Source organism: Alligator mississippiensis, chromosome 1 (genome assembly GCF_030867095.1).
Source record: "Alligator mississippiensis isolate rAllMis1 chromosome 1, rAllMis1, whole genome shotgun sequence".
Lineage (NCBI taxonomy): Eukaryota > Metazoa > Chordata > Crocodylia > Alligatoridae > Alligator > Alligator mississippiensis.
In genome coordinates this window covers 362,336,348-362,362,084 of record NC_081824.1, presented here as the reverse complement: position 1 = coordinate 362,362,084, position 25,737 = coordinate 362,336,348, and the positions used below count along the sequence as shown (strand labels likewise).

Genomic DNA, 25,737 nt, shown 5'->3' with positions numbered 1-25,737 from the left:
TCACTCGCTTAAAAATTCAGCTGTCCATCATCATAGTGGCAAGAAGAGTCTTGATGCCTTTACTAAGACAGAGGTTGCAATATGACCTGCATGAATTCGACAGTGCTCTGTTATTATGAGCTCTTTGCACCTGCACAAAGGGTTAGCATGCTGTTCCATGAAAGGAATGTCTTACTGAAACATGTAAGCTCCATTCTAAGGCCATTTCCCTAATGTTCCTTTTGGAGGAAAGTGTTTCTGAATAGTTAGGGGCTCTCCAGCTGCAATAGCATCCCAGCTTTCAGCTGCATATCTTTCCTTGCTTCGCTATATTCTTGGATTCTTTCATGCTCAGATAAAATGTTGTGACTTCTATCAGTGCACTGGCTCATGGAGTCTGGTACAGACAGCAGCATGTATACCCTTGGGGAATCATAAATGTGTCAGCTTGAGTTCTTGGCACAGCTGTGTCTCTGATATATGTAGGACTTTAAGCCTGTTTCTCCTATGCCCTATGCAGAGTGACCTCTCTTTTTGGAAGGCCATATCTGCGCCAGTAGGTGCAGATGCATCCTCAGTTTATTTAACATCATCGGTGTTCATCTCCCTTCCTACTGCTGGTAAATTTTTAAACTTAAAACTTTAGAATTGCCTGGCCCACTTGGCTGCATTGTGCTTTCTGTTTGCTGTCATTCAGGATTGAGGACAAGCAACATTAATAGTAATAATAATATTCAAAATAAAGCTGAATATGATCATATAATATTCCTAGCTCTAGGTATTCTTACTCATTACTCAGAAGGGATAATCATTTTCTATAAGTTGTCTCAGAAGAAAGCCTCTAAAAGCCCTTCTGAAGTCTTTTGATGCTGTCTTTGACAGTCTTAGGAGAGTTGGTTTGTAAGTCCTCAAAGATTTTTGTCTAGAAAAAAAAGACAGAGACCCCAGACAAAGAAAGTGAGTCACTCCTATCATCTGTGCCACAGGCAATGGCCACATGAAATAGCCAGATCTAAGCAGTGCCTCTATACGTTAAAGTTGTCCTATGGTATCCAAAGCATGTGTATCAAAGCTAAGTCTATCTTCCACTGCACTGTTTCAGTGGTACTCAGCATAGTCTGTTTTTCAATGTGGGCATTCCTAGGAAAAAAGAGATTTTGCTTTGGGTCAAGTGAATACCTCTTTCCTCCCATTTTGGAACTGATCCTGCTCCCAACTCCTGGAGCAACCTAGACTTGCAATTTATCCCAGCAGTGAAAAATTTTATGCTAAGACAGCACAGTACATTTGATAGTTCTGATTTTTTTTTCTTAGTTAACCAAGTTGTTCTGATGGGGTCTCAGGTGTTTGTTACTAATTGCAGCACATCAAAGTGGTAATCTGCTACTGAGGATGGTTAGAGTCACTAATAAAACAGGATTTCTGGCATGTCACATCCTATGCTCTCAACTAATACCTCAGCAAAAGTCTTTGATGCAATTAGAACTCGTCTTAATGCTAGTGATTTTTGGCTCACCCTGCCTGGAGGAAACAATGTAGTCAGTGTCAAGATTTGCTTACATAATGCGGACTGTTTTTTGAAAAACTAGGTACCTGTTGGAAACTAGGTTTGCTGGTCTGCACATAACAACTTCCTGTATTTTATGGACAATATCAGTTTAGCCTATGGATCCTTCACAGAACAGAAAGCAAGACTGGCATGGCCCTAGGTATGGGGGTTCCATGACTAACACTGAAAAAAGCCAGCAAAGAGTGGTGGCCAGAAACTCCCATACATAGGGAGCAAAAACCCTATTTGTGGACCTAGAATTTTGTGAGGTGTGCTACATGCCTAAAACTTGAATTTGGGACATTGCAAAGAGATTTACAAAGCTCATCTACCCCTACTACTACTACTGCTTCCTTCTTGGCAACAAGGGTATCAGTGAAACTGCCAAGAATGGCTCTCAGCAGACCAAAGAAGATGATGTTTCTGCTTAGGAAGATAAAGTGGTCTGGGACACTCATAAATCATCCCAGTTGAATGGAAAGTTTGAGACAATGAATACTGTATCATGGTAGTAAATACCTAACTCAAAAGGTGGTATCAACAGGAAGGCTTTGGATTTTTTGTCAGTGGGCTGATGTTCTGAGGAAAAGGATTACTGTCCAAAGATGGGACTATCTCACACAAAATGCATCTTCAGGCATTGTTTGGCTAACTTAGTGAGGTGGGTTTTAAACTTAGTTCTAAAAAGGATAGCAAAGAAAAACCACTGGTAACAGCATATGTAATTCAGAGGTAGGAGGACTGAGACAAGAGGCCTGATTCTAAAGAAGGACCAGGAAACATAGTATGGCAAAAACAGGAGAAAGAGGAAAGCCAGTAGGACATTACGTGAAGAATTTTTTATATACGTGGAAGAAGTGTAGACAACAAGCAGGAGGAACTGGAAAATCCTGGGTGTAAAGAAAGCTATGACTTACTCTGAGAACTACCCCATCAATTTTCTGTAATGCAAATTAACACTGAGAGATGCCTCTCCTTCCAAAAAATGTTAATGAGACTAATATGTCACTAAATCTATATGGAAGAGTGCATCAAGAACATAGGATCCTAGGAAAGCAGGTGTGGAAGGGACCTCATAAGGTTATCTAATCCAGTTCGTTGCTCAAGGCAGGATCATCCCTGATTAAACAATCATAGACAAGTGTCTGTCTAACCTTCTCTTAAAATTTTCCAGGGATGAAAATTCCATAACTCCCTAGGTAGCCTGTTCCAATGTTTGACCACCTTCATATATATGCTTGCTCCCAAATCCAGGGTGAAGATAAAGGGCAAAAAGAACAACAGTGATATGTTGAAGAGTCTACTAAAGGCTACAAAGTCAGGAAGAGAAGGTGTATGAGGGATTCTTTAAGGAGGCAACAAGTATATACAAAATGTATGGGATGGCATCAACAGATTTTGACTTCCCTGACATGTCCCAAAACAATCATTCAAATGTCAGCTTTCTCCAACAGAAAGTTGAGCACACTGCTTGTATTTATCTTGGAACTTGTTCTGACTGAAAGCAAGAATTGGTTTTAAACATGAATGTGATAGAAACTTGGGAGGAAGCTTGGAATATGAAAAATTCACAATGCTAAGAGGTTAACAGAACTTCTTCAAAAAGGCAGCTTTTAACCAACTCTGAGAAATAATGGGTTAGATCAGATTGAAGGATTAAGGGATATAGAACATCTGGCATTTTCCCATGGACAAAATGTTGGAGGCTCAACAAAAATTATTCCAAGAAATTGAAAGATGAGAACAACTGCAGGAGATTAATGTAACTACATAAGGAGGTTTTAATCAATAGGGAAGGATAAAGTGAGCAGAAGGAAGGATGAGTCACTAAGAATGTATACCAAGGAATAGTAAGACCATATCGGGGCAATATCAGGAAAAGAAAGGCAAAAAGTGCACAACTGACAAGTTATATTTGAGTCAACAAGGAGTTCTTTAAATATGTTAGAAATGAAAGAACAAGGAATTTTATGGGTACACTGCTCAACAATCTGGGTGAGCTCTAAAAAGAAGGCGGCAGAATTCCTCAATGACTACTTTATCTCAGTCTTTACACAAAAAACCCTGCAACCAGACAGCTAAAATTAACAGAGACAAAGAAAGGGAAGGTCTGAGACTCACAATAACTAAAGAGTATGTCAGAGAGCTTTTGATAAGTCAGTAGGGCCTAATGGAATTCATCCCAGGGTGCTAAAAGCATTGGAATTGTCTGAACAAATCTGGGAGCCATTAGCAATAATATCTGTAAAGTCGTGGAAGGCAGGTGAGGTCCCAGTGGATTGAAGAAGGGTTAGCATAGTGCCCATCTTTAAAGAGAGGAAAAAGGAGGACCCAGGGAATTATAGTTTGGTCAGCTGATTTCATTGTTTGAGAAGTTCCTGTAGGACATTATAAAACAGTTGATTTGTAAACACATGAAGAGAGAGGATTTATATGTGAGCCTATTGAGAACTCAAAAGCTTAAAAACCACAAGCAAAGAGTAACTGTAAATATATCAATGTCAAAATGGCAGGAGCTTTCAAGTGGGGTACCATCGGGGTCTGTTCTAGATTTGGTGCTAGTTACCATTTTTATTAATGATTGGATATCAAAATAGAGAGTTCCCTGGTCAAGCATGCAAACAACATAGAACTACTGGGGGAGAGGTTGCAAAATTCAAAACGATCTCGATAAATTGGAAAACAGTGCTAAAAATGGCAAAATGAAATTCAGTAAAATAAATGTAAGGTGCTACTACCCCCAGGGAAGTAAAACCAAATGCACAAACAACAGAAAGGAAAATAAGTGGCTGGTAACAGGAGAGGTCCCACTCTCCTCAGCATTGGTTAGGCCTTTACTTGACTATTTGTATTGAGTTCTAGTCTCCACAATCTAAGTGGGCAGAGAAAGTGGAGAGAGTCCAGGAACAAATGGCAATGATGGTAAAAAAGCTGCAGCTTCTGCCCCATTCTAAGCCCCCCAAAACTGCAGCTTCTGACTAAGAGAGACAGGGAGGGCAAGTGAACTGAAGGTGGGGCTCTGTCCCTTCTCTATTCAACCACAACTCTGGAAAAAAATTCTTTATCATGCCTTCCCAAAAACAAGGGGCATGTGCTATGGATAAAAATACAGAAATTCTTCTTGTGTAAATTCCTCTTATGTCATATTCCTCAGTATCAAATACTTTTACATATTTACCAGCTAAGCTGGAGAATTTGACTTTGCTCTGCTCCCCAATTATTTTACAGACCCACCATCCCCATCTCCTTCACCTGATGTAGAGAAGCAGTTGAATGCAAGCCAGGCTTTCTGTCCAGTCACACTTCTTTAACACCCCCCACCCCCCCAACAATTTACACAGTCTTTGAAAATAAAAAGTCCAAGGCCTCTACATTCCTTTATTCTTGTTACTAATGAATGCTTAATTGAAAGATGCTGTGTTCTCCCTCACAACCCTTTAAAAAGAATAAAATCATTTCATCACTTCCTTAGCCTCTCATATAGATGTGGGGATACATTCACCCTAGGCACAAGAAAAGCTTTAATACATGTGGATGAATTACTTTTAATATGTAGTTGCTCTCCACACTATCTTCCAGCTAATTGTTTTGCCTTTTTCAGAGTTGCCATCCCATTCCCTTCTGTTCTTCCCCCTGACTACTCTATTCCCAGTGTGTTGCCATTAGGAGGTTCCTTGACTACTTGTCCCTCCTTCATAACAGGAAGTTCTGGTATTACCTATTTCCCTGACCACATTGCTTTACTCTTGCTAAAGCTAAGAAGTGTTTCAGAAACCTTCTCAAACTTGGAGAGACTCCTGGAACCTCTTTCCTCTTGGGTTGTGAGCAACCTAAGGTGCGGGGCATAGGGCTGGTGGTGTCATCTGTAGATACCACTGCTTTTGGAAAAGAAAGAGTAGAAGATGCCTTATCCAGCTTTTGTTCTACTATACCCCCACACTTCTTCACACAACATTATGATTAGTGGATTGACTAAATAAACATAAACCAGATGGCTGAGTGATAATTCCTGTTTTACCCCACCTTCAAATCAGTAGGCTTTTTACATTTTATTAGTGAAAACTAGTTGCATCCATATGTAAAATTCTCATCCAGCCTATAAATTCTTGGGAGATTGCACAAACAGAAAGTATCTTCCCCAGAAATTGATAGCTCACCCTATCAGAATCATTTTTTGATCAAGGCAATAACAGTACACTTTCCACTATTTTTGTGAACTGTCCTACAGATCTAATAATGCACTTGTTATTACCTGTCCTTCTCCTGATCTGGACTATACTGAATGAATGAACTTGGGTGCCATTCTATCCAGGGTTTTGTAATTTGTGTTCATAAGCATCAGAGGCTGCCAGTTACCTAGCAAGATCTGGTTCTTCTTGTTAGCTATCAATATGAATAATCCTAGTTAAAAGATTGCAGCACTTTTCCCGGATTAAACACAGCTGTTAAGGTGTTAGTAAAAACTACAGGGAAGTGCTGATACTTTTCTGCTGTTAAGCTGTCAGGCCTGGGAGATCTACCCCTTAAAGATCTTATCGCCTCATCAACTTCAAAACTAGTGTGAGCTCTAAATTCCTCCTCCTCTACAGTAATCTTAGGCAAGTTTAACAATAACATCACTGTATGGAGCCAATCTTTCTTCTTCCTTTCTCTCTTCCTCCTCCATCCCTTGTAGTTCTTTCTCCCTCTTAGTTGAAAACAGATCTGAGTAGTATTCTTGAACCATCTACAGCAGATCATCAGAGTTTGTTTTTAAAATCTCCTTTCCATCCTGAAGACAATTCATCTCTCTCTCAACCTCTGTTGTCTCCCCTCCTACATGAAAGTGCCACCATATCAATCTCCACTTCCCCTAGTCCACAGCTGCACTCCTACATTTCTGTGACCTAGATATTTTAACTCCCACCACTTGCCTTGTCTCCAGGGAATGTACTATAAACTGTAACTAACTACTGTCTTTAATGCCTTTAATTTCTATCTGTGAAAGTCCCACATCTATTCTATAATACACCTGATCTGTTGCTCCATTCTTTCATTGCTCCCATTTGATCTCAAATATGAACTTGCCATTACTGGAAACCACTTTTGCAACTGGATATATTGCCTCTCTTTTCCTCCTCTTCACCACCTTGATCAACCTAAAAAGGAAGCTTCAATAATTTGTTTCCTTTGCTCCCACCAGCAAGCCTGAGTGGGATAGAAATCTGCTCATTTCAGCTTTTATAAGATCCATCAAAAAATCAGTTGCCCACTCACTGTTGTTCCCTACCTGTTACAATTTGAGATTCAGTTTCCAGATTGCTGAACCAAAAAAGGCTGGAAGAATTGGGGTGCGGGGTGGAGGTGGGGGTGTAGAATGACTCCCCTGGGTACAGAACAAAAACAGCAGCAGCTCAAATCTTTGACTCCCCAAGACAGATACAACTGACCACCTTATTTCTATGTCCCTGCTCTCTGGCACTCTCTCCTCCCCTCACACACAACTCAAGGTGTGTGTGTGTGTGTGTATGTGTGTAGGGGGGGAGGGCGGAGGGGTTGCCTAAGGTGTAAAACTTGCTAGTTACACCTCTGCCTGGGCCCCGATCAGCCTGGCAGCGCCAAACCAGGACCTGCATACTTGCAGAAAGCATTGAGTCAGGGGAGCCCAGAATGAAGCTTGCTCCATCACTGCCTCTTGCTAAACCCTCTGTGCCAGGGACTCCTAGAAACACACCTGCATGCCCCTAATGTAACCCTGCATGTCCTGGTGCTGGTCCTCACTGATCCCTGTGTTCTGGGCACCTACCGTTACACCTGGACCTGAGGTTCCAATGTCACTGTCCCACAAGAAGTCCTCAGCCCTAGTTCACCGTACAGTGACACCAGGATCCCACAAGGTGGATCTGCCCAGAACCAGCCCTCAGGGACACCTTGTCCCATCCCACTGCTCCCTGGAGTAACCCAGACACTGAGGGTGCTGCCCAGCTGTGTCCTGAGGGTGCAACTGGAGGCAACCCCATTAAGAGAGTTCGTTAATGGGTTCCTATTGATACAACTGTCCCATGGGGGGGAGGGGGGGAGGAGGATGCATCAGGGACCCCAGTGATGCCCTGTGGGCAGAACCTGGCATGCAGTTGCCCAATGTTGGAATTCCCCCTGTCAGTGTCATGGGCTCTGAAGGTGCCACCTAATTAGGTCCTGTAGTACCAGAGTGTTGCACCATCCCTAGGCATGAAGGTACCAGCTGATACAAAGCATATGACACTGAAGGCAAACCCTCCAAGAAGGGAAGGCCCTGTTTGTTCTGCCCCATGGGAAGCATAGTCCCTGAAGCTGTCACTGGGCACACAGTGAACCCATCTCTGAAAATATCTTTAGATCCAGCCTCACGAGGTGCCTTAACTGAGGCTCTCACAGAGTAAAGACACTGGTTGCAGCTGTGGCTGTATTATTATATATTATACTGTATATATCATCTTATAAAATAATAAAGGTATTGCAGCTGATAATGGGACTGGAACCCTCCCACTTCCTTGCCAAAGACCACATGCATGACTAATGCATAGCAGTGTTTTTCCATACCTCTTAAAAATATTTACAGGAAATACTTTTACTTAATTTTTCTTTTTAATTCTCAGCAAAAGCTTTGCTAAACATTAAAATAGGTGGCCACCCTACAGCACATATGCCACAGGCAGCTACTGTTTGTGGCATGTGAGATCCAGATAGTCAGTAAAGGGGGAGCCAGGGTGCTTGAATAACTAAATGCTGCAATACTCCAGCCCCTTTTCTTTTCTTTTCTTTTCTTTTCTTTTCTTTTCTTTTCTTTTCTTTCTGCTCATTCATATTAGAATTAAAGTGTCCTCCAAAAATTAAGTTTCTGTTTGTAAACAGACTGAGGCTCAACTGCCACAAAAGACTCTATTACTTGAACTTTTTGGATCCCCATAAGTATTTCCAACTTGATTCCTTCATTAACAAAATCTACTACCTTTTGATTTCTCTGGATGAATACGGCTTATCATGGGGTTTGACACTATGTAGGAAAAAAATAATGCTACTTTTCCTTCTGTGTTCTAATGGCCTACAGACCAGAAGCCTCTAGACCATAATGCTGCCATATATTTTCAGTCTTCCTGTGATTTCAAACAATACATCTAGCCTTTTTAATATAGTCAAAACTGCCCATTTCCAAACTCCTGCATTTCTACTTTTCATGCTTTTTATATTAGAAATGGCTACTGACAATGGCCATCTAGCACTCGCTCCATCAGAGACACTTAGGGTCCCCAGACATCCTACTCTAGAACCAGTCAAAACCAGAACAATAAAGAATTAACCTACTTCCCTGAGAATGTCCTCTTATCTATTCTGCCCTCACATCTTTTTCTTTTCTGCTTCTTTGAGTTTCCTGAAACTCATGGTCCTGCCCCTCCAACCCATCTCTCACACCCCACAACCTAGAACAAAGATAGAAGCCTGTCCTGGCTTACCAGCCCTTTAGTGGCAACTCACATGTGTAGCTCCTTGTTAGGCCCCTGCTTGTCAGCAACTTCTTCCCTAATTCTTGTCTCTAATGGACTCTTACTCTCTGATTCCAAAAAAACTCCCACTAACTCCCCTCCCCACTCCATCCTCCTGTCCAACTCCTTTCTAATCCTCCAGTGCATCCTTTCTTCCCACCTTGCCCCTTTCCTAATTCATACTTCAATCTGAGGGCCTTGTTACAAATTAATTTTAGGCAGCTCCTGGAGCTCTTAACCCTCGGATTGTCCACACATTAACATAGATTCATAGACTCATAGATGTTAGGGTCGGAAGGGACCTCAATAGATCATCAAGTCCGACCCCCTGCATAAGCAGGAAAGAGTGCTGGGTCTAGATGACCCCAGCTAGATACTCGTCTAACCTCCTCTTGAAGACCCCCAGGGTAGGGGAGAGCACCACCTCCCTTGGGAGCCCGTTCCAGACCTTGGCCACTCGAACTGTGAAGAAGTTCTTCCTTATGTCCAGTCTAAATCTGCTCTCTACTAGCTTGTGGCCATTGTTTCTTGTAACCCCCGGGGGCGCCTTGGTGAATAAATCCTCACCAATTCCCTTCTGTGCCCCCGTGATGAACTTATAGGCAGCTACAAGGTCGCCTCTCAACCTTCTCTTGCGGAGGCTGAAAAGGTCCAGTTTCTCTAGTCTCTCCTCGTAGGGCTTGGTCTGCAGGCCCTTGACCATACGAGTTGCCCTTCGCTGTACCCTCTCCAGGTTATCCGCATCCTTCTTGAAGTGTGGCGCCCAGAATTGCACGCAGTACTCCAACTGCGGTCTGACCAACGCCCTATAGAGGGGAAGTATCACCTCCCTGGACCTATTTGTCATGCATCTGCTGATGCACGATAAAGTGCCATTGGCTTTTCTGATGGCTTCGTCACACTGCCGGCTCATGTTCATCTTGGAGTCCACTAGGACTCCAAGATCCCTTTCCACCTCTGTGCCACCCAGCAGGTCATTCCCTAGGCTGTAGGTGTGCTGGACATTTTTCCTCCCTAGGTGCAGCACTTTGCATTTCTCCTTGTTGAACTGCATCCTGTTGTTTTCTGCCCACTTGTCCAACCTATCCAGGTCTGCCTGCAGCTGTTCCCTGCCCTCCGGCATGTCCACTTCTCCCCATAGCTTTGTGTCATCTGCAAACTTGGACAGAGTACATTTCACTCCCACGTCCAAGTCGCTGATGAAGACATTAAAGAGTATCGGTCCAAGGACCGAACCCTGCGGGACCCCACTGCCCACACCCTTCCAGGTCGAGACCGACCCATCTACCACGACTCTTTGGGTGCGACCCTCTAGCCAATTTGCCACCCACCGGACTGAGCAGTCATCCACATCACAGCCTCTTAATTTGTTCACCAGTATGGGGTGGGATACCGTATCGAAGGCCTTCCTGAAGTCTAAGTATACGACATCCACCCCTCCTCCTGTGTCCAGGCATTTTGTAACCTGGTCATAGAAAGAGACTAGGTTGGTCAGGCACGATCTGCCCGCCACAAACCCATGCTGGTTTCCCCTCAGCATAATTTGTCCTGCCGGGCTCTCACAAATGTGAGCCTTGATAATTTTTTCAAATACTTTACCAAGGATGGAGGTGAGACTGACCGGCCTATAGTTGCCCGGGTCCTCCTTCCTCCTCTTTTTGAAAATGGGGACCACGTTAGCCCTTTTCCAGTCCTCCGGGACTTGGCCCGTGCGCCACGAGCATTCGAATATTCCTGCCAGTGGCTCTGCAATGACGTCGGCCAGTGCCTTCAGCACCCTCGGATGGAGCCCATCCGGGCCTGCCGACTTAAAGGCATCCAGTTCTTCCAAGTGACTCTGCACCACCTCAGGGTCTACGCATGGAAGTCTGGCGCCTTGCTGCTGCCTCTCTACAACCCCAGTGAGAGACTTGTCGTGCCCCTCACTTAGGAACACTGAGGCAAAGAACTCGTTGAGGAGTTCAGCCTTGTCCCCCCTATCTGTCACCAATTGTTTCTGCCCATTTAGCAGCGGTCCTATTCCTCCCTGGGCCTTCCTTTTACTCCCAATATATCTAAAAAACAATTTCTTGTTGTCCTTTACTTGGGTTGCCATCCTCAGCTCCATGGTAGCTTTGGCCCGCCTAACTGCCTCCCTACGAGCACGAGCAGAGGAGGTATATTCATCTTTAGTGATCTCACCCTGTTTCCACTTTTTATGTGCTCCCCTTTTGGCCCTTAGGCTGCCCTGGATTTCTCTGGTCAGCCAGGGAAGCCTCCTGGCCCCTTTCCCTCTTTTGCCTCGCTCGGGGATCGTCTTGCTTTGTGCCCAAAGGATCGTTTCCTTTAGGCACAGCCACCCTTCTTGGGCACCCATCCCATCAAAACTCCTACTCTGCAGTGCTTCCTTGACTAATCGCCTGAGTGCAGTGAGATCAGCTTTCCTAAAGTCTAGCACTTTCACCCTACTAGTTACCTTACCCACTCGCCGTCTTATGTTGAATTCTATTATAAGGTGATCACTGTCTCCCAGATAGCTACCGATCTGGAGGTCCCCTACCATGTCATCTCCCGTTGCCAATACCAGATCCAGTATGGCATTCCCCCTAGTGGGACCATGCACCTCCTGTGTCAGGTGGAGGTCCTGTACACAAGTTAGAAACCTGCGTGAGCGATGGGACCTTGCTGTCTGCGTCTCCCAGCAGATGTCCGGGTAGTTTAGGTCCCCCATGACTACCGCCTCTTTAGCTTTTATGGTCTCCGAGAGTTGCCTCAGGAGCCCTGCATCTATTTCTTCCCCTTGGTGTGGGGGTCTGTAACAGACCCCTACCACCAAATCCCTTTCTCCTTGCCCCCCATGTAGCCTAACCCACAATCCTTCTACTTCCTCAACCTCGGATTCTGTCTTGATGAGGGTTGATGTGTATTGCTCACTGACATAAAGTGCAACCCCCCCACCTTTCTTCCCCGACCTGTCCTTTCTATACAGTCTATAGCCCTCAATATGTACCGCCCAGTCATGGGATGAATCCCACCAGGTCTCTGTTAGCCCCACTAAGTCATAGGTGTTTAGTGCAAGCAGGAGCGCTAGTTCATCCTGCTTGTTCCCCATGCTCCTAGCATTAGTATATAGGCACTTGAGCCCTGCGACTGGTGCCTTTGCTGCCCCCCCGCTCCCAGTCCCATGGGGCCCATTGTTTCTTACCTTCTTGTTCCTTACCTGTTCTGTAGTGCCGGTCTCCCCATGGCTTTCAGGTTCCCAATGTTCTCCTTCTTCAGGCTGGGCTGTCCTTGTGGGTGCCACATGGTTTGGTGGTCCACAGCTTCCCCTGCCCTCGTACTCCCCTCCCCCCGACGAGCCTAGTTTAAAGCCCGCCGGAGGAGATCCGCCAACCTAGTAGAAAACACATGCTTACCTTTGGGGGACAGGTGAAGCCCATCCCAGCTGAGCATGTCCCTCGTCGTGATGTGCGGGTCATTGTCCAGGAAGCCAAAGCCTGCCTCGAGACACCACTGCCGAAGCCGCCAGTTGGTCTCTCTGATGCAGTTCTCCTGCTGTCTTCCTCGCTAACATGTGAAACTAGTTTTAAGTACACTTTAAGTAGCTTTAAGTTATGCCACCCCAGGGCAGGTTTATCATTGATCTGTGTTACCCAGCTTATATTCCATTAATGTGCGGCCAGTCCCCATACATGAGCCACCCAAGTTGCAGTCCTCCAGTACCCCAGGATGCAGTGTCCCTGCCTCACCCTCCTGTTCTGTGTGGAAATCTTTCTACCCCCTGAACTTTGCTGCCCAGCAGCAAGCCAACTACCCCACCTGCCCCCTGGGGTGTGACCTCCCACCCCCAGGAGTGCAACCCCATATAAACAGCCTACAGAGTTCCCATAAGTTAGGGTTTCCTTCTCGGGGAAAGGGGGGCAGTAACTCCCCAAAAGAAGCATTCCCTCATTTCTCCCATCTCCCAGCTACCCCAGGAAGCATTATCAACACCCCCTACACCCCAGTCCCAAATCCCAATTTAGTAAAACATGAGATCTTTAATTAGTTCCTTTTTATTTGTTTTATTTTTTCTCTTTTTTACTTCTTTTTGTTATCCTTAAGTGGCTGACTTCCCTCATTTCACCACCCTTCCCCCACCCCCATTTCTTTTCCACCTCTCAGTTCATTACCTACCCCCATCCCAGTAACACTTCACCTCCCAGCTTCATGCCCCCCCTCCCCATTCTCTCACATCTCCCTACCTAGAACAGGGATAGAAGCCTGTCCTGCCTCACCAGCTCTGTAATGGCAACTCAGAGCTGTTGCTCCTAGTTAGCCCCTATTTACAGTCAAAGCTGTGCAGGTGGGGGACAGTCAGAGAAGATTTTTAACTTTGAGGTGTGATTGCTCCAAACTTGAACTAGCACTAACATGAATCAATATTTGAGCAGCACAAAGTGCAACATGTTACAAGGCCCTTAGAGTATCACCCTACCCTGCTTTCCACCTGACTTCTAAAATGGCTATTTCAACATTTAAATTTATTTATAGAGTTTAAAGCCAGAAGAGATCATTAGAGAATCCAGTCTGATTTTGTGTATAGCCCACATCTTTAACTTTCACCCAAGTCATCATGGGTGAAGACCCTGGTAACTTATACTTCACTAAGATGTTGACTCAGACATCCAATCTTCATCTGAGGACATTCAGAGATGGAAAATCCATCAGTGCTTCCCTTGGTCATTTGTCACAGTGGTTAATCATTCAGAGTTAAATTTGCACTTTATTTCCCATCTTTTTCAGTCTGGCTTCAGTTTCCTGATATGGGTTCTTGTTTTGTTTTTCTCTATTTTAAAGAGTCCTCTAGTATTCTAAATTTTCTCCCCATGTAGGTACTTATACACTATAATCAAGTCATCTCTGTCTTCTTTTTGATAAGTTAGATTGAGCTCTTCAAGTCTCTCTTTCTCTCTGTATGGCAAATTCTCTAGCCCTTGAATTATTTCTGTGAATTATTCTGGCAGTTTTCTACACCCCTTTCAAATTTTCAGCATTTTAAAATAAGGATGCCAAAGCTATATGGAGTATTCAGTATATCAGTTTAATCAGTGACTTTTACAGAGGTAAAATTACCTGCCTGCTCCTACGTATGACTGCCCTGGTTATACCACCAGCTGTTTTTGCTGCAGTATCTCTCTGGAAGATCAGACTGAATTGCTTGTCTACTGTGATCTCCAAGGCCTTTACAGGCTTTCTAGGATATTCTCTCCAAACTGTACATACGGCATGCAGACTTTGATCCTGAATTCCTAACTTTGCATTTGGCTGCATCAAATTTTGTTTGAATGGGCCCAGTTTACCAAACCATCTAGATAAAACACTGTGACTGCTTTGCCTTTGTCATTTATTGTAATGCCAAACAGTGTCATATACACATTCAGCAATTATTTTATATTTCCTTCCAGATCATTGGTGGAAAAATCAAGTAGCACTGGGTATGCAACTGACCCCTATTGAAACAGCACTATTTGATGATTGTTGGCGATCTGTTTGCTGGTCAGTTCTTAATCTGCTTACCAAGTGCTTTATTAATATTGCACAGTACTAACTTTTTTAAAACCACAAAGTCATCAGAAATAGACTCAAAAACTTTATAAAATTATAACATGTATCACATCTGTTCAGCTACCTTTATCAACCACATTTGTAATTTTCAAAGAATGAAATTAGGTTTGTTTGACAGAACAAATCTTATGATTCTAATCATAACCCCTTGCATTTTGATAATTAAATCCTATATTAATTTATTTTCCATTATCTTGCCTAGGCTTCATGTCAGGCTAACCAGATCATCCTGCTTTTCACCTTTGCATATTGATACAACATTGGTAGAAATACTGGAATCTTGCCCTAAGCACAGAGGTCACTCTTACTGTAGTGGGGTCAGCCCAGCCTGGCCACTGCCACTGCTCTGTGCTCTGGGCCAGCAGCAGCCGGGGTGGGCAGAAAGCACAAAGCAGTGTCCAGGCTGGGCTGGGCCAACCCCACTACAGTGTAAGTGACCTCTGTGCTTCGGGCAAGCCCCCTCCCAGCAGGAAGGGGCTTATTCAGCCACTTGTACCACAGCAAGATCTGCCCAGCCCAGCAGCTGCTGCTCTGTGCTTGGAGCCAGCTCCCTCCTGGCTGGCCACTGGCATTGCAGTGGAGGTCTGCCCAGCCTGGCTGCAACTGAAACTCGGGGGGAAATAATGGAGGCGGGGCATCCACTAGCTTCTCCAGGAATGCAAGTCTCCGGGCCAGCGGCAGGATAAGTCCCCTCAGTATCTTGCCCAAGCACAGAATGGTTTATCTCAAACTGGTTTCAGCCATTTTCAAATTGGTTTATGTGCACCGAATGTCTGTTCTGTTACAGGTTTGAACCAGTTTCTGATCACTTAAACTGGTTTATTTGTAATGTCTGTCCCTGGCCCTAATTTGTGGCATGTGTGGTTTGCGGTGCTACTGATGGGTCTGCAGCACTGCATACTGCACATGTGTGCTTGTTTGGATGCACACCAGGAAGCCAAATGCAGAGACAGCCCTGGCTTACTTCCCTTCCCAGATCAGGATCTGGTGCCTGGCTCCTCTTCCTCTTCTTCTTGCTCCCAGCAAACTACTTCCAAACTGCCCAGTTTGCTGCCATTTCACTTGCTGTTGACACCTTCCTGTCAAACGATTCCTTCATCTACATTTGTCACATTGTGGACTGAGACAGTTACCTAATAGTGGGTACCATACTTTTCTGTTAAAGAATGATTATTCATTGGGTACATGAGTTCTTTGGTAAGTATCCTAAATTGAAGTCCACCATGACCATGCATAATAGACTGGTGTTTAAGGACTCAGGCTACTCTGTGGTATCGTTCCGTGACCTGTAATAAACCTTTTCCCGTATCTACCCCAGGCTTGCTCTGTGAGTACATGGATCCATTTGCATAAGGTCGCATACTTCTGAGTAACTAAAACAAGAAATGGTGCCTTTAATAGCATATATACACTTTGCCTCTGCAACTAACTATGTCTTTCCTGAATGGGTACCTGGAAATTTTAATGCTTAAAACATTCTGTAAATTATCATATTTAAGTTTTTAGTCAGTATCCATTATAATGAATACAATTTACATATCTCAGAGCTATTGCAGCAAATGAACCCTCTTGGTTCATGTTTTTTAGTGTGTTTTCTTAGTCAAATTTGGTAGAAACATAGCCCTACATTTTCTAATGCAGTCCTAAAACTGAGTAGCAATCAGTATTTATGAGTTGTAGCCTGACCTTCAGATGCATTAACAACTTCCATTCAATTCAGTTCATTCCCTTCTCCCTCAGCTTTTTCCATATGAATTCTGTTTACTGTAGATTGTAAACTCATCAAGGCGGAAGTTGTGTTTGGCTGTGTATATTACTTTTACATGCTTTTGGGTTTTCACATGTTATAGATCATGTATAGATAGTAATAACTATGATTAATAATCAGAGTTTGAGCAAATATTCATATAGCATGGAAGCTTTAGGGGATGGAATATTTTTTGGAAATGGTGAAAGCCAGTTTTCTGAGACATATAAAACTAGTAGAGTGAAAATATTTGAATATGTAACAAAGAATTAAATCTAGCACTGGCAGGGATAATATTTGTCATACTGAGGACTGTGACAGTTATCTGATATTGGGTGCAATATCTTTTCCGTTACTTAGATAATCAACTAAACCATTGTTGTCTCTGATTTTAGAGATTCCCTAAGAACTAGCATTCTGGCTGCTACTCCAGCCCCCCTGGGTTAACATTTGACCATCTGAAAACAGCTGTATGTAGTGAAATAGATTTCTTGACACCTACTATTTCAGTGCTGTGCATTGTACATAGAAGACCAAGAATGACCACTTTAGCAAAAGCATTTGCAGGTCCAATTAAAGTAAGTAAAAAGGTCTTTGTATGGTTTAATTTTGACCGCTACAGAGATTTGTCAAACATGGCCATTCTTTGCCTTCCATAAACCACACTAGGTTCTGAGCTAGAGGGAGAGAAAAGGAACTTACACATTCCTGAAAGCTAGAGGTACAGAGTTTGTATCTCTAAAAACATTTTCCTATTCAAGTCCTATTCAATATGTTTTTAGCATTTCAGTATTCAAAGTATTTTAACTATGTGTGTGTGTGTGTGTGTGTGTGTGTGTGTGTGTGTGTGTACCTGTAGCTGCATGGCATTTAAACTGTGTCACTACATGGGGAAAATGCATTTGGCTGGTGCCTAGCAATCATGCTGCAATATTGGACCCAATTTTCATTTTTACCCAATTTAAAATGAAAGATACAAGGTATATGACTTTTTTGTGAAGTATAAATATGAAATATCAATGGTACTGTTTTAAATCCACATTAAGTATACATGGACAAATGCTAACCAGAAATAACTAACATAACATGAACCATGTCATGGTTGCTGGGCATTTAAATTTATACAACTATTAGGATCCAAAATGGAGAACAATCAGCAAATGTTCTAGTAATTATTGTGTGACTGGACTACAAAAATTGTCCTAAATGTGTTTACGTCTGTGAATACAAACAGCTCTAAGACCTCAGACTGATATAAGTTTAAACTAGTGAATAATTTGATTATCAATAAGGTGTTGAAGAATTCCATTTTCAACAAGTACAAGGTGTGTGTCTCCTTTGGGATTCTTTCTATTTTGCTTGATGTTTAGTTCAAGGAGAGTAGTTGCACAGTTTAGTAAAATTAAAATGTTGGTATGCTCTTCTGCTTTCACCTGACATGCATTCCACCAGCATATTCCTCCAGATAGTCCCTCTCTTCTCACGACCAGCAATCCTGCCCGGATTAATCATTATTAGGCGGCTCACAGATGTGAAAAAAAAAGCTTTGTAGAAGAATCAGCGCGTTAGTTTGATCCAGCTCTGCAGCATTTGTATAGATTGGGTGCTTCAGTGGGGCTTTTTGGTGCTTTTATCTAATAGCTGATTGAATCAGCTATTAGATAAAAGCACCAAAAAACCCAGTAAGGCACCTGATCTATACAGACGTTGGTTGAGCCAGGTCCAACTAATGCGATGCCTCTTCTGGGCGTGCGCTAGGCTTGGTGTGAGGCTGCATGGAGTTTAAAGCAAAGCGCCATTTTTGCTGGGATTTTTTTATATCTGTAAATAACCTATGTTGTTATAATCAATTCTGTGTACTTGTTCAAAGCATTCCAAATATATTAGATAAAGGGAATTCCCCTTTGCTACTTCAGAAATGCTGTACAGTATAGAGCTCACTCTCTTTTTTCTATACTGCTTACTTTCTTTGGACTAAAAACCCCTCTCCTATCTTTGATGCCTCTATTATTTCAGTTTTTAGGCCTTTGACTCATGTTCTGTTGTCCTTTTCTCTCTTGCTTATTCTGTTAACTATATTAGCTAATCTGCTTTTCCTTTCATTGCATTGCCCACATCCCCCAACCTCTGTTGTATGTTTTCTGTTCCCTTTCTTCCTGTGTTGTATCCTTTCTTCAGAGAATTCCTGTGGGTTTGCTGTCCTCCCACTCATCTTTCCTCCTACACACACTGCTTAGGACTTCATGCCTTAACTCCAAAATGTAGGTCCATCTGTGCCTGTGAAAGGAGCTCATTGTGATACTTTTCACTGAAGTCACCTTTGCTGCATGATGTGATCTGTGGACTACCTTCTTTCCCTCCATTCAGTAGTGCAGGAAGTAGCAGTCAGATTTTTTAGCTGCTGAACCTGAGTGTGTGACTGCGATGGCTGGTGATGGTGTGAGGGCCAGTGTGAATTACCCGGTGTGGTTGGACTGAAGACAAGACTTCCTTTTCTAGAACTTTTTGCCTGCAAGAAGAAAAATATTCCCTATTTCTTTCCCCATCTCTAGCTTTGTCTCTACTCACCTACCACCCTAGTAAGCCCCTTTCTTACTTGTCATCTAAGAAGTCAGCCAAACAGCTATCTACCTTACCAGCCTTTCCCACATGTAACTCTGTAGTGTAGATGTAGCTGCCATCGCTAGGCCCTAAGCTGATATGTTCTCTCTACCCTCTCTATTAGCTTTACTTCTCATAAGGGCCAGAGTGTTTTGGTGAATTGCTACTCCTTTCTGCGAGAACTAGCTCATAGGATGGCTAAAGGGTGCCATAGCTGGACAGAAGAAGCAGCAATGGGGAGCTGAGGGGCCACATCCCAGTCTTTCAGCATGTTATTGTCTCATTTTGCTTATCACAAGAACAAGGTAAATGAAGACGGTAATGTGGCCTTGATTATAGGAATGCCATACCAACATGTGATTCAGATCAAGCCTTGCCTGGCAATTCAGTCAGGAAGTTACATGCTGAGGCACCTGGAAGGATTAATATTCTTTTCAGGTAAAAATGTCTTTTGTTTCCTTCATTTTTTTCCTTCTTATTACAGGCCATGGCACCTGCTCTTGTGGTCAATGCATTTGTGGAACTGGATGGTTTGGAAACTTGTGTCAGCATCCAAGGAAGTGTAACATGACGGAGGAAGAGAGCAGAAGTTTGTGTGAATCAGCAGATGGCATATTGTGCTCAGGAAAGGGTAAGCATTGGTAGCTGAGCTCCCCTATGTCAGTGTTCCGGGAGATAAAAATGATCATGTTGCGGAAGATTGCAGTGGGTTTTTGTTTAATAACAGTTTCTTCTGAAGTCATCCATTGTTACAAGGCAGTTATTATTGGCTTTATAATGCTCATAACCTTGACAAAACACCCACTTCGTTGCATATGTGCTACAGTCACAAGCACTTATCAGCTTTGCTCTCCAGTGCAATTTAGTAACATCATGGGATTTCATGTACCTATCTGTGGGCTTGTGTTGAGAGGTAGCTATTATGAACTGGTTTATGGCACTAGAGGGGACTATGTTCAATAACAGCAGCATTGGCTGTGCCAGTCTTCCTCTGCCCAGTTAGTGCAAGTGGAAAGCTAGCCCCTGGTAGCACCCATAGCTTCCTTGTATTCCCCCATTAGATCTTTTCAGCACTTTATTAATATTATTTTTCATATAGATCTTCAGCTGGCTGGCAGTCCAGTCTGCCTTAGTATGAGGGCAGGCTTGGCATACAGAGAGAAAAAATACATTTTAGAAGCTTCTAAAATTCCTATCTTGAAGTCTATAAGAGACAAGGATTTCCTAAGGTGACAGCTTTTATTGGACCAACTATGTAGTTGGGATAAAATTGAACCTAAGGAAGAATGTCTTGCATTCAAACGCTTGTCTAACTTTATGCCAACTACATAGTTGATTCAATAAAAGAGATCATCCTGAGAAATCCTCTTGCATAATTTCTGAATCATCACAGCTGCATCAGTCTTACACTATCATATCTTGAGTCTTTGAGAGTAGAAACAAACAACTTATGTCACTGGAAAGAGGATTTTTTTGATCTCTGATGGGATAAACCTAGTTATAAAATGCAACACAGCTGTGACCCATGGGAAAAAAATAGCTCCATGATCTTGAACCTGGCTGGAGGCTGACCCAGTCGCTAGTTTAGCGAGTGTACACCACTAGAATGGCCTCCTGGGTGACCTTTTCTATTGTCCTGGATTGCTGGAGTGCAGTGCTCTCTGGCCTGGGCTACTCTTATTATACCACTTCTTCACCACCATAATGTACTCTGTGAGGATGAGATGTAAATGACATCGAGCAGACTTTAGGCCAACTTCCTTTGGCAATTTTAAGTCACTGGAATGGCATTTTAGTTTTCTGTCTGTATGTGATATAGAGAATAAGAATGCAGTACTTCATTGAACAATACTTTTAGGGAGGAAAGAGATTCTTTTGTGGTATTTTTTTTCTTCCTGAACTGGCCCAGTATTATAGAAAATGAGGAAATTCCTTACACTTAGACAAAGTGACCAAAACAGAAGAACTGTACAATTTCACCACGGTTTCAGCTAAAGAGTGATGTCATTTGGAATTTACTGTGTTTTAGCCAATACCTAAATTCTTCTTTGTCAGTCTCAAAGTGACTTGCATTATAAAAATATAAGGTGAATTGATATGTGCTACTTTAGGTTCTAAACAAATATAAATATCAAATAATTTATTTGCAAGTTTAAAGGCAAATGCCTTGTACATTTGGGTTTTTTTTATAAATATGGATAGCTTTAAGCTTCCTTCCCCAACCCCATTCTGCAAGCAGCTTAGCCAGACCATGTATATTTCATCCTAGAATGTAAATTTGGGGCAAGATCCTCATAAGAATGTAAGAGCTGCCATTTACTGGATCAGATCATAAGTCCATCTTGCCCAGTATCCTTTGTCAGACAATGGCAGTGTGTGGAGGGACAGACAATGGCAGTGTGTGGAGGCTAAAAGGAAGAATGAACCAGGTATGACCAGGGATTTTTTCCACTGTTCCTCTCTCACATTTGACCAGAATACATTTGGCACAGGACAAAAAAGTTGAGAGACAGAAAGACCTTTTAGGCCCTCCCTTCCCTTCCACAGACAAGCTAAGCTGAGAGAGGATGTGGCCAGGCCAAGGCAGGCCTAAATATGACTGAGGACAGGTTTAAACCCCCACCTTGGCCTGCAGGATTCAGAGGGTGGAGGAAGAGGGACCGTGGCCATACCCCCGTGGCAGGGAAGAAAGAGGAGGAGGAGAGTCCTGCCCATCGCACTGGCTCCCTGACAGCCGGGAGCAATCTGGGCACACAGCTCCGCTGCCTGGCCCCAGAGGGGGATGCTTCCCTCTCCACCTCGTCCCACTCCCCCACCACCATGGCACAGGGAGATGGGCTCTGTGCAGTGCTGGAGGAGGACCCTTCCTCCCCCTGTGCAGCGTGAGGAGGAGGGCTCTGTGCGGTGCTGCCTGGCCCTGGAGGGGGACTCTTCTCCCTCCTCCTCCCCCACACCATGGGGCAGGGAAGGGGGCTCTGTGCAGAGCTGTCTGGCCTGGCCCGGCCCGGCCCAACCCACCCTGGGTACAGGGAGTGGCTGTCACTGAGCTGCAGCTACTGAGGAGGGCTCTGCCCCACCCCTGCAGCCTGGGCCGGACCTGCTCAGCCCTGGCCAAGGCAGCCACAGTGTGGGCCACAGGGGTGGGGCCCTCCTCAGTGGTTGCAGCTCAGTGACAGGGAAGCTGAGCCCTGTCAGCGAGAGCAGCTTGTCCTGGCATTCATGGATGGTAGGGAGGAGGAGGAGGAGGAGGGGGAAGAGTCCCTCTCTGGGGCCAGAAAGTGCTGCACAGAGCCCCCCTCCCCACCCCATGGTGGTCGCCGGGAGGAGGGAAGGGGGAGGGGAACAATTCCCCTTCCAGCACCACATAGAGCCCCACTCCCTGCCCTATGGTGGGGGCGGAAGAGTCCCACTCTGGGGCTGGGCAGCACCCTGCGGGGGGGGGGGGGGCAGGAGAAGGAGGGATGCTTTGCCCCAGCTGTGGTCTCCCCAGTGTGTGTGTGCGGGGAATTCCGTGCCTTCTCCCTTCCCCCTTAGCCTTAACAGGACCATGCTGGGTTGCTGCAGTCCCTGCCAGTGGGGCAGGGAAGGGAGTGGTGTAAAATAAACCCCATCCTGGTCATCCTGACAGGCTGCTGTCCCTCCCCATCCCCTCGCTGCTCCAGAGGCAGGGGTGGGGATCACGGCCCTGTCAAGGCATAGAGGACAGGGAGATGGTTAATTCCTCCCCCCATCTCTTCTGCCCCCAGGGACCACTGCCACTTGCCTGCAGACAGACAGACCCCAGCTGTGGGGTGGGGGGAGGGGAAGGAGGGAAGAATTAACCCCCTTCCTGCCCACTTTACCTTAATGGGACCATGCCAGGACATGTCTGGCCACACCCCCGTCCCTGCTCAGGCTAGAGAGCAGAGGGGCAGGGTCAGCCCTACTCTCTTGACCAGAGAGCACAGCCCAGCCCAGCCCAGCTTAGCACAGGGCTCCAGAGCATGCTGGGATGCTGGAGGACTCTGGTTTAACTTAATCCAGGAAGGGGTCTGAGACCGAAGTCGCATAAACTGGTTTGACCCAAATCAGTTAAGTCTGATACTACATTCAGTGAGGGTTATCTCAAATCACTTTTGCCCATTTTGAAGCTGGTTTATGTGCACTGAACTCATGTTCTGCTACAGGTTTAAACCAGTTTCTGATCACTTAAACCAGTTTATGTGTAACCTCTGTCCCTAGCCTTAGTCACAGTTGACTGCCCTTACAATGGAGCTGTGCTCCCTAACATAAACTTTCTGTGGGTTGATATGAATTATATTCGTCTACATGCAATCAACATTTTAAGAGAGCATAAAGTTATGCTCCTAAGGATCAGAGCTTCCATACTGATAGACACTGACAGATTTTTATAGGAACTATGGTACTTCAGTTTTTGGGGAGTCTACTTTCAAATTTATAAAAAGGTCCTGATACTCACAGAATGACTGCTCGATACTTTAATAAAATTAGGTCTTTTTAATATAGGGCAGGCTGACCACCAAAATTATCAATCACTTTTCAAAACCTTTGTTCACTAACTGCATCACTTGTAGTAAAAATTCTCACCAATGAAAACAACAACACCCACCAGGCTGCTGCTTCATCAGCAATGGATACAGGACTGCAGATGGTTGCTGAAACTGTTCTACACTCAATTGACTTTATGAGCCAAAAAAGGATCAGGGAGGCCCTGGCTAGAAATCCAAGGGAGCTACCCCTAGTTAATTAGATTGTTTTAATTAAACTGAGAAGGCTCCCAAAGCAGCACGTTCCTCGCAAGAAAGAGACTTCACTTTTTTTACTTTTGTAATGTACTGTTATGTTCTGGAGCCTCCTTTCCTTTGGTTCCTTTCACATTACATTTGTTGTATTTTCTGCATATACTGTTAAGATGCCTGTCTTTATGATGGGTCAACTCAGGTTTCTAACAGGATGATTTTCTTCTAAATTTTTCTGATTGATAAAATTGGCATCAGCTTTTGCTTTTTTCAGCATCAAAAGGTTGGTGTGTTGTAGGTGATTTTGTAACAAGGGACTTCTGGCTTACATTAATCTTAAATATGTCTTGCGATATAAATAATTTTATTTTTATTGTTAGCATGAGATTTTCTTACCATATGTACTTGCCCCAATTGCCTCTTTCTGTAATAGACTGTGTACATTTGGAAGTAGAGACATTATTTTCTAATATCCATGGTTTAATAGACAATTACATTATACCACAGAAAAAATAGGTGCTTTAATGAATTTTGCACTTCCCAAGCATTAAAATTATAAGTCACTTAGTATTTGGTTGTAGAATCCAGTAGTTTACTGTTAAAGGCAACATTTTCCTAAAATAAAGCAGTACATTAGTTAGTACATTAACTCTGTTTGTTCTACTATAAATAAATCAGTTAGTGAGTTACAATAAGTTTTGGTAGCTGTGCTCATCTGAAGTTTTAATAAATTAGAAACTGAGTGTACTAATCAAAGAACTCTAAGATTTGTAGCAAAACAGATTATTTCTGGGGAAAATGCAATTGATATACAGCATCCAGCATCTGAAGGAAAACTTTTTCTTTGAATTTTTACTATGGGACAGATCCCAAACCCAGTAAAGTTAATAGAGAGATGATCGTTGTCTCCATGAGCCTTCTGTAAGCATCTTGAGACTTCAATTTGTTACACTGTTTCATGTATAAGGGAGTAGGAATATATCTTTTTATGTGCTTTCTACAGCCATTATACACATCATGGCACTCTGTAATTAAGGAGAAACCCTTAAAATAATGTGATATAATGGGATACTCAAAAGTGTCCAAGCAACTTAGAAGCACATGCTCTTTTGAAGGTCTATGCAACTTCAAATGTTTCATGGGGGGTTGAAAAATTCTTCCTCCTAACGTAACAGGGAGCTGGAAGCTCCAGTTATGAAAAAGGATTAGTTTCATCATAATGGTCACTGTGCAAGTCAGGAAAGGGCAAAATAAGAAATACTAGCCATAGAGCAGGTGGCAGAGAGGAAAAGGGGAGCCACCAATTAACTCGTAATCAGAAAGGTTAGTACCTGGGAGTCGGGGAGTTATCATCCACATGTGGTTATGGGAAGAACAAGATGAGGATTTGCTTGGAAATGGGAAAGGTGGCAGAGGAACAGAAAGCAATGTGATGCACAGCTTTGAGAGAAAACCCTGTGGAGAAAGTGAGCCATCACACACAGTGGGAGAAAGAGAGACAGAGTGCTGAGGAATCCTGTTAAGGGACTGGACTTTTGGGATTAGGGCAGTGAAAAGCCCAAGGATGGGTTACTCAGGTGGCCTTCATTTTCCCAAAAAGACTGGCTAGTTTTTCTGCTGAATGTAGGTTAGAGGGCTTGGAAGTAAGACTTATGAGGAAAGTCTGAAAGAACGATGTTTATTTAATTTGGAGAAAAGACCAAAGGGGGTGGTGGATTTAATAGCAATCTTCAAATACCCGAAAGACAATTATCAAGAGGATGGAGATGGGCTTTTCTTTGTCTCCACAGGGGACAGGACTAAGAGCAGTGGCCTCAAGCTGCAGCAGAGAAAATTTAGGTTGGAGATTAGAAGGAACTTTCTGACAATGAGGGTGATCAAGGATTGGGACAGGCTAGCTAAATTTTGAAGAGCAGGTTAGACAGACACTTGGCTGGGATGGTTTTGTAAGGGACAATCCTGCCTTGAGCAGGATACAGACTAGATCTCACAAGGTTCCATTCAGCCCTACTTTCCTATGATTCTGTGATCCTC

General features: G+C 43.8%; 1 protein-coding gene across 2 annotated transcripts in view; it reads left to right on the top strand.

Annotated features, from left to right (window-relative positions):
- Nucleotides 1-25,737, top strand: part of ITGBL1 (integrin subunit beta like 1) — a 308,943-nt gene that overhangs the window by 277,996 nt on the left and 5,210 nt on the right. For both annotated transcript variants that reach the window (XM_006264391.4, XM_059721100.1), the window contains one exon: nt 19,449-19,595. In XM_006264391.4, coding sequence (XP_006264453.2) covers nt 19,449-19,595 — 147 coding nt within the window. The remainder of the gene's footprint in view (nt 1-19,448; nt 19,596-25,737) is intronic.